At 41.8% G+C, this 14970-nt stretch overlaps 1 protein-coding gene across 3 annotated transcripts in view; it reads right to left on the bottom strand.

Annotated features, from left to right (window-relative positions):
- kcnab2b (potassium voltage-gated channel subfamily A regulatory beta subunit 2b) overlaps nucleotides 1-14970 on the bottom strand; it is a 101048-nt gene that overhangs the window by 71567 nt on the left and 14511 nt on the right. For 2 of the 3 annotated variants that reach the window (XM_053482467.1, XM_053482468.1), the window contains exons 2-3: nucleotides 14465-14595; nucleotides 13765-13806 (exon numbers count right to left, since the gene is read on the bottom strand). In XM_053482467.1, the coding sequence (XP_053338442.1) occupies nucleotides 13765-13806; nucleotides 14465-14541 (119 nt within the window). In that variant the 5' untranslated portion in view covers nucleotides 14542-14595. Of the gene's footprint in view, nucleotides 1-9787; nucleotides 10162-13764; nucleotides 13807-14464; nucleotides 14596-14970 lie in introns of those variants that run through there. The other variant, XM_053482464.1, reaches the window with a different exon arrangement.

The following is a 14970-nucleotide window of genomic DNA, read 5'->3' as shown; positions in this document are numbered from 1 at the left end:
ACTGAGCTGATATGAAAGTGATAGCAACCATTTCACCCACTATGTACAGTATGCACTGCAGAAGCTAGCCCAATGTGATTTGTGCTCTTTTTTTTTCCAAGTAATATATTTAATGTAATTTTTTATAAGAAATGTAAACGTCTAAGGATATGGTTTAATGCCAGGTGTGCAATGTGGTACTAAGCAAAACAAAATGCAAGTCCAACAAAAGGACAGCTGCTGTACCACAAGTGTGTGAGCTTATTTGACACAGCAAAACAAAAAGGAAGCAATAATCAACAAATTCAACTAAATGTCAGAAGAGAACACAAAATGCCATATGTTAGCTGATTCACAAAGGTGCATAAATGTAAGCAAAGTGAATTGAGGATCTATCATACTTCTGCTTACATATAAAGTGTGCTGTGGCTATCAGGAATGCTCAGGCTGAGACCGGGGCTCTAATTTTGCATACATCACTGCCTTTTCCAGGCCAGTTCCCAATTCAGCATGCATTCAGGAATACGACTAGAAAAGACCACATAAATTCAACCCCCAAAAATAGCACATGGTACCCACTCATGGCCTTCGTGTGGCCGGGGAGATGGCAAAACATTGGTGGCCAGATTGCAAGATGACCCTGCTGATTTAAGCTCATAAAATGTACAGTAAGCATATTGAGTTAAGTTGTAGAGCTTGAGGTACTGTAAATCACTTTCTTTCTCAAAACTGCTGTCTTTTCACTAACTCTCTCTCTCACTCTCTCTCTCTCACACACACACATTCACAAGTACATTATACAGCTCCATGACAACTGGCACTAACCCCTGCAGCACAAGAATGTCTTTCCAAGTAAAGCTAACTCAACCTTGAATCCACACAAGTCAAGTCTTTAACTGGGTATGCCTGGAAGCGAGTACGGGAGATGGCTAGTATTATTCACTGTACAGTGTGTCAAATAAATAGACCACCTCAAACATCAACCATAGCAGATGGTCCCAGTTAGCTTTAATCAGGCATATGAGCAGGATGCATAAAAAAAAGAGACACAGGGATTGATGGTCTAATAACCAACTTTATAAATTCACATTACCCAGATCCTCTGAAGAATCTCTGAGTCAGTATGTTTGGTCTGCCTCTAGCCCTTTTTTGGCAGTGCTTACTGATCCCAATCCTATTTACAGAATGTTTATGCAGTATGGCTTAAATCAGACTCTAGCAGCTCTTACAGTGACTCGTCATGCAAAAGGTATTGATTTCTTTTAGATTTTCCTTCTCTCATTTATTTATTTATTTATTTATTTACTTACTTACTTGTTTATTTACCCATCAAATGCAAGTCTCAAATCAAATTGAATGCATACTTTATTAAAATATGTCATTTATTGAAAAAAAAGGGGGGGGGGAGAGATATGAGAGCAAAAAACAGTTATTTCTTTTTTATTATTTAGAAGCAAGAAGAACAGAAAAGCATTATTTCATTAACTGTATCCCAAGGATGTAGCTCTGATGGAACAGCAAAGGAAAAAATGCAGAGAAACTCAATGCGGCATACTCACTCACTCACTCACTCACTCATCTTCTATACTGCTTTATCCTGTATTCAGGGTTGCAGGGACCTGGAGTCTATCCCAGGAGGCTTAGGGCATGAGGCAGGGTACCAATCCATCGCAGGGCAAACACACATACACACACTCACAGACCCATTCACACACAACGGGGAAATTGGTAACGCGAATTGGCCTAACCTGCATATTCAGTGCGGCATTTTACATCCTTATTATTACACTTGAGAGCAGCTAGAAAAGGTTCTGGTTTGGGTGATCATAGCACTCTAGAGCACATGACATGCATACAGTATATTAAATATTAAAAAAAACATTAAAAGTTTTGAAAAACAAGAAAACTAAATTATTTGGTGACTTTAAGGCATTTACCATTGATCGAAAGTACTTGAGAAATGAATAATTTGAAATAATTAATCATTAAGTAAAAAATGTTAAAGAATACACTGTGACTGACTCTTGGATTGTTAGAATAATATTCAAAAGAACAACTCTTAGGAAGCAAAAACCCTGCAAAGGCTTCACAGAGAAAATTCAATGTTAAATATTTTACAAAGCTTGATCCCTTAACCGCCTAAAAGTACATACATATAGACATCAAATCAGTGCACAGCCTTTGGGCTTTGTCAGAAAATGTACTGTAAAGTTGCAGTCAAAAGTTTAAATATACTGTGGCGTGGGTGGGGTTTGAGTAACAACCATCATGCTTTGCGGGAGGGGTTGTATGTGTTCACCGTGTTGGGGAAAAGTGTTTGGGGTAGTGGTTTCGGCCAGGTTGTGTGTGTGTGTGGGTAGATGTCTGTTTTAATTAGTGTGGATGTGTATTTATGGAGGTTGGATGTGCTGTTTCGTGCTGGTGCTGAATAAAGTACTCCCAGCCATTTGCATTGGGCAGCCAGGAAGCTCACTCGTCTCTCCAAGTTCCTTCTTAGCGGGAAAAACGCTACATTTGGTGTCAGAAGTGGGATGGAGAGTAACGGGTTAGAGCGCACCCCGGAGCAAGCTACTGTACAGCTCCGTGCGCCATCAGCCGGCGAGGCGACCAGCAGCTGCACCTGCCATCCTACAACGGCGCTGTCGAGCCCTACGCATTCATCGCCCAGGTGGAGCTAGCTGCCGACTTCGCGGGCTGGTCCCCGGCGGAAAAAGCCGTCCGGGTGGCCCTCTCGCTGGAGGGCGAAGCGCTCCGGGCATTGGAAGACCTCCGGGCGGATGAGCGGAAGGACTGGGCGAAGTTGCGGGAGTCGCTTCACTTCCGGTTCGGCGCGGGTGACCGTAACGAGGCCGCGTGCGAGGAGCTGGCAACTCGCGTGCGGAGCGCCTCCAAGCCACTGGGGGCATTCGCCATGGACCTGAGATCTCTCGCACGCCGGGGCTACCCGGAATTCAGGCCCGTCCAGCAGGAAGAGCTAGCACGGCGTGCGTTCCCGCGGGGAATTCGGGCATCGTGGCTTCGCGGGGACATCCGGGTGGCGGCACCGGCTTCCCTGTTTGAGGCGCTGCGGGAAGCCGAGCGCGCCGAGCCCATCATGGCAGACCACCACGGCGAAAGAGCCGAGCGTTCTCCCGTAGCTCGGGGCCGCTCGGTAGGTGAACCTAGCCGGGGACAGGGCTACCCGTCACGGCTAGGCCTCGACTCAGCCTCCGAGATTCCACGCCGAGGCCAGGGACCGCCGGACTACAGCTGCAACGTTCTCAGGCCTGAGGACAACGTACCCCAGCAGCCGTTAAGACTAGCTGCGGGGGGCGCCGAGGGGAAGCCGCCTCCCACAGCCGTTTTTGTTTCCCCAACTGCCGGGTTCAACTTCCGGTCAGGACGCATAGGAAATCGCGCGGGTGTCTACGTGAACTGTGGCCTTGACAACGTTTCGTTACGGGCGCTCGTGGACACTGGCTCTACAGTTTCGCTGCTGCGCTGGGGAGTATTAGAACAAGGCGAGCGCGGTTGTATGCTGCCGGACCCGGCTTTGGGCATTCGCCCCGTGTGGGGGAGTTATTTGAAGATACGGGCCTGTCACACAGTGCTAATACAAGTAGGTGCAATCATTCTTTCCCATTCATTCTTTGTGGCAGACATCGAGGATTACTGTATCTTGGGGTTAGACATTTTGGAAAGGTGGGGTGCGGTACTAAATCTCGCGAACGGAACTCTGCGTGGTAACTTCGGGTTAGCCAGGTTGCTAGTGCCCAAAGCGCAGCCGGACGTGTTAGAAGCACGCACCGGGGGGGGCGGAACTACCGGTGGACGCGCCATGTAAACATCCGTTAGCCGACCGAGCGAGGATATTGGCTGAGCTAATGCAGCGTAGCAGTGTAGGGCTAAGTCAGACACAGACGACACCGTGAAGTCCCTTTTGCACGAGTTCGCGGATATTTTCGCGGTAGATGAGCGCGAGTGCACACATGCCAATCTAGTGCAGCACACAATCGTTACTGGTAACGCAGCGCCTGTTCGGCTACATCCGAGACGCCTCCCATTAGCTAAACAAGCTATCGCCGAGCAGAAGCTGCGTGAGATGGCCAACTCGGGCGTCATAGAGCCAGCGTCCGCCAAAAACGCGTTCTCGATCGGGCAAGGGCTATGGCAATTTCGGCGCATGCCGTTCGGCCTCTGTAACGCTCCAGCGACATTTGAACGGTTGATGGAGAAAGTGTTGACAGATATTCCTCGCAATCGTTGTGTCGATTACCTGGATGATTTATTGGTGCACGGCAAGGAGTTTGAGGTCGCGCTAGCTAACCTACGTGAAGTATTTTTGGCTATTCGGCGGGCGAATTTGCGGCTCAACCCCAAAAAGTGCCAGCTGTTGCGGCGAGAGACGGGTTTTCTAGGACACGTAATTAGTGCTAGAGGTATTGCCACCGATCCAGCAAAAATTGCGGCGGTACAGAATTGGCCTGAACCGCTAAATGTGTCACAACTACGCACCTTCCTCGGGTTAGCCTCTTACTATCGCCGGTTTGTGAAGGATTTTGCCACGATCGCCAGTCCGCTGCACAGGCTCACGAAGAAGAATCAGCCGTTTCGCTGGGACAGGGTGCACGCGCGTGCTCTTACTCGGTTATGGGAAGCTTTGGTCACGTCGCCCGTTCTCGGATATCCTGTATGTTTATCCCTGACACGGACGCAAGTGATGTAGGGCTGGGGGCCGTCCTGTCTCAGGTTTCCGAGGGTAAAGAGCGTGCTATAGCTTACTTTAGCCGCGCGTTGTCAGGACCGGAGAGGAACTACTGCGTCACCCGGCGTGAGCTGCTAGCGGTCGTCGCGGCCCTTTAACATTTTAGGCCGTATTTATATGGGCAATCCTTCCTGCTGCGGACCGATTACACTTGGCTGATGTGGCTGCTTAGTTGTAAAGAGCCCGAGGGGCAGTTAGCGCGATGGCTCGAGCGGTTGCAGGACTATGATTTTACCGTTCAGCACCGAGCGGGAAAACTGCATGCTAACGCCGATGCTTTATCCCGCCGGCCGTGCAGCAAAGAGCGTTGTCGGCATTGTGAGCGGGTTGAAGAGCGCGTGGGTGGTTGCGACATCGAACACTCTCCGAACCCCGTGAAGCAGAACGTTCTCCCTGCGAAGTCCTCCGGAGCCCCCGTCGGTAATCAGCTGTCCGAGCCGGCGTGCAGCCGAGTTATTGCGTCGCGTAAACCATCGCCTGTAGTCGTTTCGCCTGTGCCACAGATGGACTGTGATCAGCTAATTGCTGAACAGGAGAAGGATCCAGCGCTGCAGCGTGTACTGGACTTTCGGGTGGGGGCACCTATGGAGCATATAGGCGTGGACATTCTTGGGCCGTTTCCCCTCTCCGATCGCGGGAATCGGTATGTGCTGGTGGCCATGGATTATTTCACAAAGTGGCCGAAGGCGTTTGCTGTCCCTGACCAGAGCGCTTCCACCACGGCTCAAGTGCTGGTGGATGAGGTGTTCAGCCGATTCGGCGCCCCGGAGCAGTTGCACAGCGATCAGGGGCGTAACTTTGAGGCGGAGGTGTTTGCAGCAGTGTGCGAGCGCCTCGGGGTGAAAAAGACCCGGACCACGCCCCTTCATCCGCAGAGTGACGGCCTCGTGGAATGCTTTAATCGAACGCTCATCACCCAACTCGTTTGGGTCCCCTCCACAAGTGGATTTACCCAGGAAGCAGGGATTGGATTATTATTTTTTACTGAAAGACAAACTGTTCCGTGTCCAGGAGTTTGCACGTAGACACTTGGCGGACGCCGGTGTTAAGCAGCGCCGCATGTATGACACTCACAGATGGGGGCGAGACTTTGCTACTGGGGAGCAGGTGTGGGTGTATTCCCCCGGAAGGAAAAGGGGGCTCTCGCCTAAGCTCATGTCTCACTGGGTGGGCCCCTGCACGGTCATTGCCCAGCTCTCCGATGTAGTCTACCGGGTTCGGTTGACTGGGCGGTCGCGAGTGGTTGTGCTCCACCGGGACCGTCTCGCTCCCTATCGGCCCAACGCCAGTGAAACACCGAACTCTGTGGAGGCCGGTCCGCCTCAGGAAGAGGGCTGCACCCCTCCTTCCCCCGCAAAAAGACTCCGGCGTTCACAACGCCAGCGCCGACCACCGTCACGCCTCCAAGACTGAGTTCGCCATGGTGACCGGGGACGGTCACAGCTCGGGTGGGGGCAGTGTGGCGTGGGTGGGGTTTGAGTGACAACCATCATGCTTTGCGGGAGGGGTTGTATGTGTTCACCGTGTTGGGGAAAGGTGTTTAGGGTAGTGGTTTCGGCCAGGTTGTGTGTGTGTGTGGGTAGATGTCTGTTTTAATTAGTGTGGATGTGTATTTATGGAGGTTGGATGTGCTGTTTTGTGCTGGTGCTGAATAAAGTACTCCCAGCCATTTGCATTGGGCAGCCAGGAAGCTCACTCGTCTCTCCAAGTTCCTTCTTAGCGGGAAAAACGCTACAATACAATACTCATTACCGACATAAACTTTAGGCCACCTTGGTCCAAATATACATACAGGGTTCAACTTAGATTATTAATGTAGTGATTCTGAAAGTCTCGAAATATTTGCTAATTTGCCAAGCCCTTGGCCAATCTTCTTTTCCTGTTAGTAATCATCACTGACTACTGACTTCTCTGTTCTAAAATACTGTAAAATAGGCTTTTTTTTACAGCACTCACAGGCTTGACCAACACACAATAAAAGGGGAAAAGTCAAGGAGCTGAATACAGATTTAAGAAAAAGGATAGTAGATGTATTTTTGGAACGTTTCCAAAGACAAAACAGGTGCAGCCCTCTTGCAAAGGTCATGAAAAAGACCCAAACAAGTGTACCTAACTGAGTGGAAACAGGTTTGGAAATTAGTGGATGGAATAATAAAGATGAAAGACAACCCTTAGAATTATTCAGCATAACCTCAAATCACTAACTAGATGATTAATAATTGTAAAAAATTGAGTGTTCCAACAGACCACATACACATATCGAAGCTGCCTGTGGAATGGATAAAGGTTATTTTTGTTAGGTTGCTTAGAAATTAGGACAGTCCAAATTCTGCAAAAAAAAACAATCAAATATTAAAGAACTGATGGCTACCAAACGCACCTACTAAAGGTGAAACTTGACCTATATCAATATGTTAGGTGTACTGTATAATATGTATATTAATACTTAACTGTATCTTAATACTTAATTTAAAACTCTAAAAACTTAATTTAGACTTCTGTGGTAATTTAAGAAAACTTTATTGGGTTACATTTTATACACGTGTGTGTGTGAAACATTTTATTTTGTGTTTGTAAGCGTGTCTGTACAGTGCGGGTGTGTGTGTGCAATAAAGCAAAAGCAAGTCTCATTAGAGGGTAAAGATCCATTTTTTCTCTCTGTATCAGCCTGTCGTTTGAGTTTCCATTATTTATTATGGGAAATTTTAATTTGGTTTACGAGTGTTTTGGAATACGAGCCTGCTTCTGGAACGAATTATGCTCGTAATCCGAGGTTCCACTGTATGTTGTACAACCATTCTGAGTGTATGCGAACTTCTGAATCTGACTGCATAGCATATAGTAAACTGTAAAAAATAAATAAATTAAATAATAATAATAATAATAAATAAATAAATAAATAATTGGTGTTTATGTGCTATGTAACAAATCACAGCCTAATATAGCCTAATAGAAAACTGCCTTTAAAACTGCAGTTGCACACTGTCAGTAAGGTGCATCCACCAGTAGGGAATACAAATGTGATTCTGATACTAGGCCACTGACTTTCCCAATGTACAATAGATACTGTACAGCTACACAAATGAAACCGTAAATAAATACATGTACAGTGTACCATCTCCCAGCATTGCATGGATTGTGGAGCTCCAAATAGGCTTACGACTTGATTTAGTACTTATACTGTATACTTCAATATGTCCATCATATGGTGTATTTAAAAAAGAGGATTTAATTGCAATAAAGAGTCAGAATGGCATCTGTAACATCATACATATCATGTGTTTGTCTGTGAATTATCATCTGTATTTTTAGAAACCTGATTACAAGTGGGTTTTGCAGGAATCTAAATAGGTATGAAAATAGTGGCACACAGTGGGAAGTTTCGGAATAGCAAAGGTAATAGCACTCTCATTGTGTCTACCAGAGCTAGAGGTGTTAAGCTATACACATTAATTGCCTTATCATTTGACACCTATTGAATCTAAATAAAATTTCAATTACTGAATGCTGGGTAAAGTTAGTGTTTTGGCAAAATATACTGGAACCATGATCAACAATAACAATCTATCTTGCAAGAAGCATTTTAAGCATGTTAAGAAATTATTAGCAAGTGAAAATTATATTGAATATAATCAAATGTATATATTAAAGATCTTTTCACTTTAATTTATTAAGTACTTCATAGTAAACAATTATCATAAACCAACTAGATGATTAAACATATTTCCAGACCATTTTACTTATTGATTGGCTGCCAAGATTGCTAATTGTAGTCAATTATTTATAATAAAATGAAAAAGTAGCAATAAAATATTTTTTTAATCTTCTTATTAGTCAAAATGCCAAATATAGGTTTAATAAACTAATGTTTCATTACATTGCTAATTAATTGTTTAATTTAATTTAATTTTTTGCTGTGTGAGCAGACAGGGAAACATGCATACTCTGGCACCTTTTAAGGAAGCTAAAGGTTTCTGTATAAGCATTTCTGTAACCAGATGCTCTGTAAAGTGCACAGAACATGAAACCTAATGTCCCACATCACTGCTACGCCAGCACATTAGTGCTATTGTATCTATACTTATATTCTGCAATGCTATTACCCTGTTTAGTCATTAGCTAAACGTTCTAATAACTATATTTGTACTTGGTGAAAATGCACCTAAATGCATATACTTTTAATTATTATTATTATTATTATTATTATTATTATTATTATTATTATTATCATCATTATAATTATTGAATATTTTAATTATGTATGTGCTCATATTTTTTAATCCTGCGTTTTTATGTTTTTTTTCTGGAAATTTATGCAATAAATACTGTTATTACAATAACATTATTCAGTAAAATCTAACAATAACCAAAAAGAAGAACTACATATATTTAAGCAAAACCACACAAAATAATCTAAAAAACCTCACATAGCAAAGTTCTACCCAACTCTAAAGCTTATCAAGTACATCTAGATTTAAATCACTTCAGATGTGTGACTAGTAAAGCTTCACTTAGTATGAGTGTCACACTATAGTGTCAGGAGAGAGAAGTTAATAAAAGAAGATCCTTTAATCCATGCCTCAGAGAGATGACTGGCTCAGGACCCTTTGATTACTCACTGCTATTCTCTGCAAAGCTAACATTTACATACTGCCAGAATACGTCATAGTTCAAAATTAATGTGATTACGTCAGGTGAAAAAAGCAGTATTAGCCAATGTGATAAATTAAAAACAATATAAAGATAATAAATAAATAAAGATAGATTTTTCCTTTTTTTAGTCAAGTAGGCATATGTTGTATTTCTATATGTGAAATCAATCATTTTACCAAAATAAAGACTTTTGAAAACAAAATGCTCTATGCAAAGTTGAGTTCACTACGAAAATGTTGAGGCTGTAAAATACATGAGTAAGCACTCATCTCAACATCTTCAGAAACACACTAACCTAAAAAAATAAATGAAATAAAAACCTGTACAGATTATTATCACCACCTTTTCAGAAAAATCCTTTTTTAAGAGTCAGAGTTTATAAGCCATCTTCTTGTCATCCTGCTTTCTTACCTGTACTTCATGCCTGTAAGATAGGCCACACAATCCTGCAGAGAAACTTCATTGCTTCTTAGGAAGTCCTCCAGATTCTTGAGCTGAGCAGCTGCCCGCACCTCTCTTAGCCCCTTCAGGTCAGCATGATTACTTCTGTCCTGGCGCAGTGGACACAAACTCTGCTCAGACAGGTACCGGTCGATTTCGCTTCGCATGCTTTCACTGAAGGAATGTGAGAGGAGCCGGCCACTGCTGCTGCTGCTTCTGCGCCCACTGCTGCCCATCTTGGGCACCTGTAGGGGTTCCGAAGGGAAACTCTGTTGTCGGCTGAGCCGGCCACCACCATGGCTCACATGCAACTCAGTCAAACTGCTTCTGTGAGTGGCAAACATCTGCCCATCCACCTGAGTGCCCTTGAAATTGACACTGCCCCACGAGTAGTCTCAAGCACAAGCAAAGGGGAAGAATGAGGAAAGTAGCCTACAGTAGCAGGTCAGAGACTAATAGAGCCACGTGGGTAGATACCCTGCTTTAAATAGCACCTGCCCCTTCTCCCACACAACACCACACACACTCATGCATTGTAATCAGAGACATCCCTAGCTCCCAGCCCATATGGATGAGCTACAGCAGAAACCACAAAGGAGGAAGGACAACTTAGCAAATAGAGTGGTTTGTGGCACAGGGTGTGTAAAAGTGTGGGCTTCGAGAAATATCTGGGCAAAAACACGCTTGTGCATGCAAACAGTCAGGTCTCTGGTGGCATGGAAAAAGGTGAATGACTGACATGCCAATTGAATAACAACTACAGCTGACAGAGAAATGAATTTTAAGCACTGTAAAAAAAAATTTTTACATTTTACCAACATTGTTTAACTAACTAAACATGCATTTCTGAAATAAATGTGTTTTCTGTTTAATGCCAGCAATAAACATAATAAAATTATTTGAAAATTATTGTAATCCAAAGTACTGAATTTCTAGTGTTAAAAAAAGAGCTTAACTTTTCAGACATTTTTCATTGTTGAAAAGCACAAATGACAATGTTCCTTATTTTCTGTCGTATGCATTTAGTAGAAATAGGTTTAAGATACAGTACCATTTTAATGTATTAGTTGTACAAATAATATTTAAATGACTACATTTTGACTACAACCTGATGTTTGTCTCTTTATTCCCTCTGTTTCCTTTGTTCTTGCTGTAGTTGAATAATTCACTATATTTATAACATGCTTTAAGATGAATAGTTCAATAATTTATGCATCATGGGAGTTTAAGTCTAACCTTTTAAAGTGCTTCGCAATCAAGTGTTTTTCCCCCAACTATATCCTGCGTGTTTAAATTATCTACTGTAATAAAAGAATAAATAATAAATAAAACCATTTGATCCTGCTACCTTGGTCTAAGGTTCTAGGCACCTGCCCCATTTATCAGTTACATAGTATACTCAGACCCCTGATCAATTTCTTTGATCTTAGATCTGCACAGATCATGTGTCAGCCTGTCTCAGCTTTTGTAGCTCAATAGCTAATGCTGTCTTGTATTAGCTATTGATAAAACTCATGTTTTTCCTCTTGTATCAGCCAGATACTGCCTCATATCTGTTTTTAAACTCTGCATCAGTCACTAGCTAGACTCCTTCATCATCTAAACTGGGGTTATTCTGCCACCTTGTGTTGTAATTTCTAACTCTGCATTCTGTTTTCTTATTGATCAAAATTGCTACTTTTTATGTGATGTGAAACTGATTCTTTACTAAATGTAAATTAAAGTATTACATTAAATATATATTGTAGTACAATGAATCTAAAATTTTAACTAGTAAATCAATGCCACTGAATGTGCATGCTTAGATATTCTATCTATTAGAATGAGCACAACTGTAAAACTGTAAAACACTGTACACAAAATTAGATAATTACAGTATTTATATTTATATATATATATATATATATATATATATATATATATATATATATATATATAAACACACAAATATAAAAAAAAAAACACTGCCAACATAATTTTTTTTTAACTCTTAGGTGTGACGTAAGTACAGGATAAAAAAGTTTACCTTAGGATTGTAATTAAAGTGTAAAACATTGTGTGAGAACCTTCCTGTTCTCTTTGGGTACATGTGTGATAATGCTATGAGTTAAGTTGTGCAATACAGACATGAAAGTAGACCTTTCCATATAGAAAAGTTCCTAACTTCTCCAGTGCAAAGAGTGTACTACTGCCTAAAACCCAAGTACTTTTGACTCAACTATTGCTGTACCCCTACAGAAAGTAGTATTTAACATCAAAAACAAATCTTCTTTCATGACATGTCCTAATATTGTGCCCCTTTTATTTGCATCACCCTGACACATAACTCTGGGCGTAGGCAGCATGCCCATGCAGCATCCCAAAACAGAAACAATGCCCATGTACTCACCCGGGTATTTGGCACTCGACCTATGTACGAGTTTTGCATGGCGCTGCTAATTTAAAAACGGCAGTAGCGTTCAGCAAAATACTCAGGACTTGTTTATCTAGGCAGCAGTGAGTGTCTCAGTATGCTTACAATATTTAATATGTAGCCAAGAAAGCACCTCCTCCTTCACTGATGTGCGTCCCACCTCTCAAGGTTGGGGCCACAAAAATAAACATCTTTTTGAGCTTACTGCAGTGCCAGTACTGTATGTTCTGCTGAGCACAGCAAATAAATCATGGCCTAAATAATTGAAGAGGTTTTTTTTTTTTTCATAAAAGCCTTTCACAGTTGAGATTGTAGGACAAGATTGAGTACTTGCAGCCATTTTTTGTTCTGCTATTTGTTTATGTATAAAACTCAAACATACAATATACACAATATAAACTGAAAAAAAGCCCTTCAGAATGGTATACTGTACCATAAGAGCTACGCTGTGGTGTGTGTCAAGTCACATGCAAGTCTTGTGCATCATGGGTTGCTCCAAGATGTAGAAGTTGTTCAGGGTTTAACCTTGAGGGCGGATTCCACTCAAGACATACAGTATTTGACTGTGGATTATCTTACAAAGTCAACATTCAACACATAAATAAACATTTAAAAGACAATTTGTCCAGATAACACTCCCATGTGAGTCCCCCTAATTAGGAATAAAAGCCGCGACTAATGCTTAATTAATAGAGTACAGACATGCATAGTCAACTCTTCCCAGCAGTACATTCTTTCCCCTTAAGTGTACGTGTTTCTTTCTTAGGCAATCAATAATGCTGTCTACTGAAAGTATACAAAAGGTTAAAATTATGCAGACATGTACATCACATGCAATACACTGACCCAAACATTGTGTTATAGTAGGGGATCAGGTCACTCAGCCAGGCATTTTATGAAACTATTATATATATTTTTTATTTTATGTAAAGAATTACTTCTTAATATATAAAGAGGTTCTACTGAACATACTGTATCTATATAGATGATAAAAAAAAATATTGTTAAAAGGAATTCTTTACATTTTCCTGCCTGAGTAACTGGAAAAATACAATGGCAATGTACATTCACTTGCATGCTGAGATGCTTTTCTGCTCAGCGCAGTTGTAAAGAGTGATTAGATTTAAAACTATAGCCTTCCTGGCAGGTCTGAACAATCGGGCCATTTTTCCCCAAACTCTCTTCTGTGTCACCGCCCATAGAACTGTCACTTATTCATTGTCTTTTATTTTTCACACTATTGCATAAACTATAAGAACTCGGGCATGTGTAAGAGAGAGAGAGAGAGAAATCCCAGAAGATGAACAGTTTCTAAAATACCTAAACAAATCTGTCTGGCACCAACATCAATGAAATGATTGGAGATCACACTCTTTTCCCCATTTCCGTTCGATGTGAACATAAACCGAAGACCTACACTTGCATCATGTTAAATCAATAGAAGTACACATGCTCCTATCAAAGTGGATGGTGAGCATCTGAGATTATATATGATCTGTTAAAAGCACATGAAGGGTTAACAAAATAACAGTACCTGTAAAACTGAAGCTGTCTTTTTGGGCTCCCATATCGAGCACTGCAACAAAGAAAGTAATCATTTTTTAGTTTTTAACAAATTCAGTTTTTGGTAATGATAAGGTTCATTAAATCATAATTTCAGTGCATGTACAATATCTAGCTATACCACTTATTGGCATCACTAAGTGTGAAATGCAGATTAATCAAATTTATAATCTGAATGATTTAATCTGAAATACAGGATTAAATTATGCAAAAAGTTTTCATGGGTATGCAAAGTGATTTAAAAAGAGGGGAAAAAAGACACACCACTAAAATATACTGAACACAACAGTGCCTGGCTGATGCAAGGGACGATAAGTCACAGTCCAAAGCTTATCCCAAAAACCGTGGGTGCAAAGCCAGAGATTCACACCAGATGGGACACTGGTCCATAAGAAAGGTGCCATGCATGCACACATTCACCTAGGGACAATTTAAAGTAGCCAGTCCACCTACTAAAATATTTTTGGACAGTGAAAGGAACCCAGAGATCATTCACACAGTCCAAGCTCAGGATTATATAGTAACACCAAAGTTATGATGCAGCAGCAGTAATACCCACTACTATAAGAAGCCTAAAGCTGTATTAATAAAAGAATGCTTTGTGATTTATACTGCTAAACTTTATCATTACAACATGGTGATTTGATTATGTTTGCTATGTTTGTACATACTTGTAGATCATAGCCGGGGAGCCAGGATGTCTGGTGGAGAGACGAGCAGGGGAGTCTGAGTTGGCTTCAGGATACATGGAGCTGTGAGGAAGGATGGACCAGCCACTTGGTCCTTCTCACACTCGCAGTCTCTGCATGTAGTAGAAAAAAAAACATACAGTATTTTTAAAACATATATATGACATAAAGACAGTATGGGGCAGGTTAAATGAGTAGGTAAAAATGCTTAAAATTACCCTGTGGCTCATGCAACTTTCTGAGAACAATCACAGCTGTGCAGGACAAATACTTGAGTTATATTATTTTGAACATAAAATGCTGTATGGTGAAACACTTCACGTTGACCTGTATGGGTGCTATGTAATTGCACATGCAAATATAGAAATTTACATTCTTTACCATTACTGGAACATTACAAAGTACATGTTCTTGTCTTAGGCCAAGACAAGACAAGCTTCAGAAAAACCTGCAATTTTTATAAGGAGTAATAAATCAATATACAAATT

Source organism: Clarias gariepinus, chromosome 22 (genome assembly GCF_024256425.1).
Source record: "Clarias gariepinus isolate MV-2021 ecotype Netherlands chromosome 22, CGAR_prim_01v2, whole genome shotgun sequence".
Taxonomy (NCBI): Eukaryota; Metazoa; Chordata; class Actinopteri; order Siluriformes; family Clariidae; genus Clarias; species Clarias gariepinus.
Note: the sequence above shows the minus strand (reverse complement) of the source record. Positions and strands in the feature narration are given on the sequence as shown.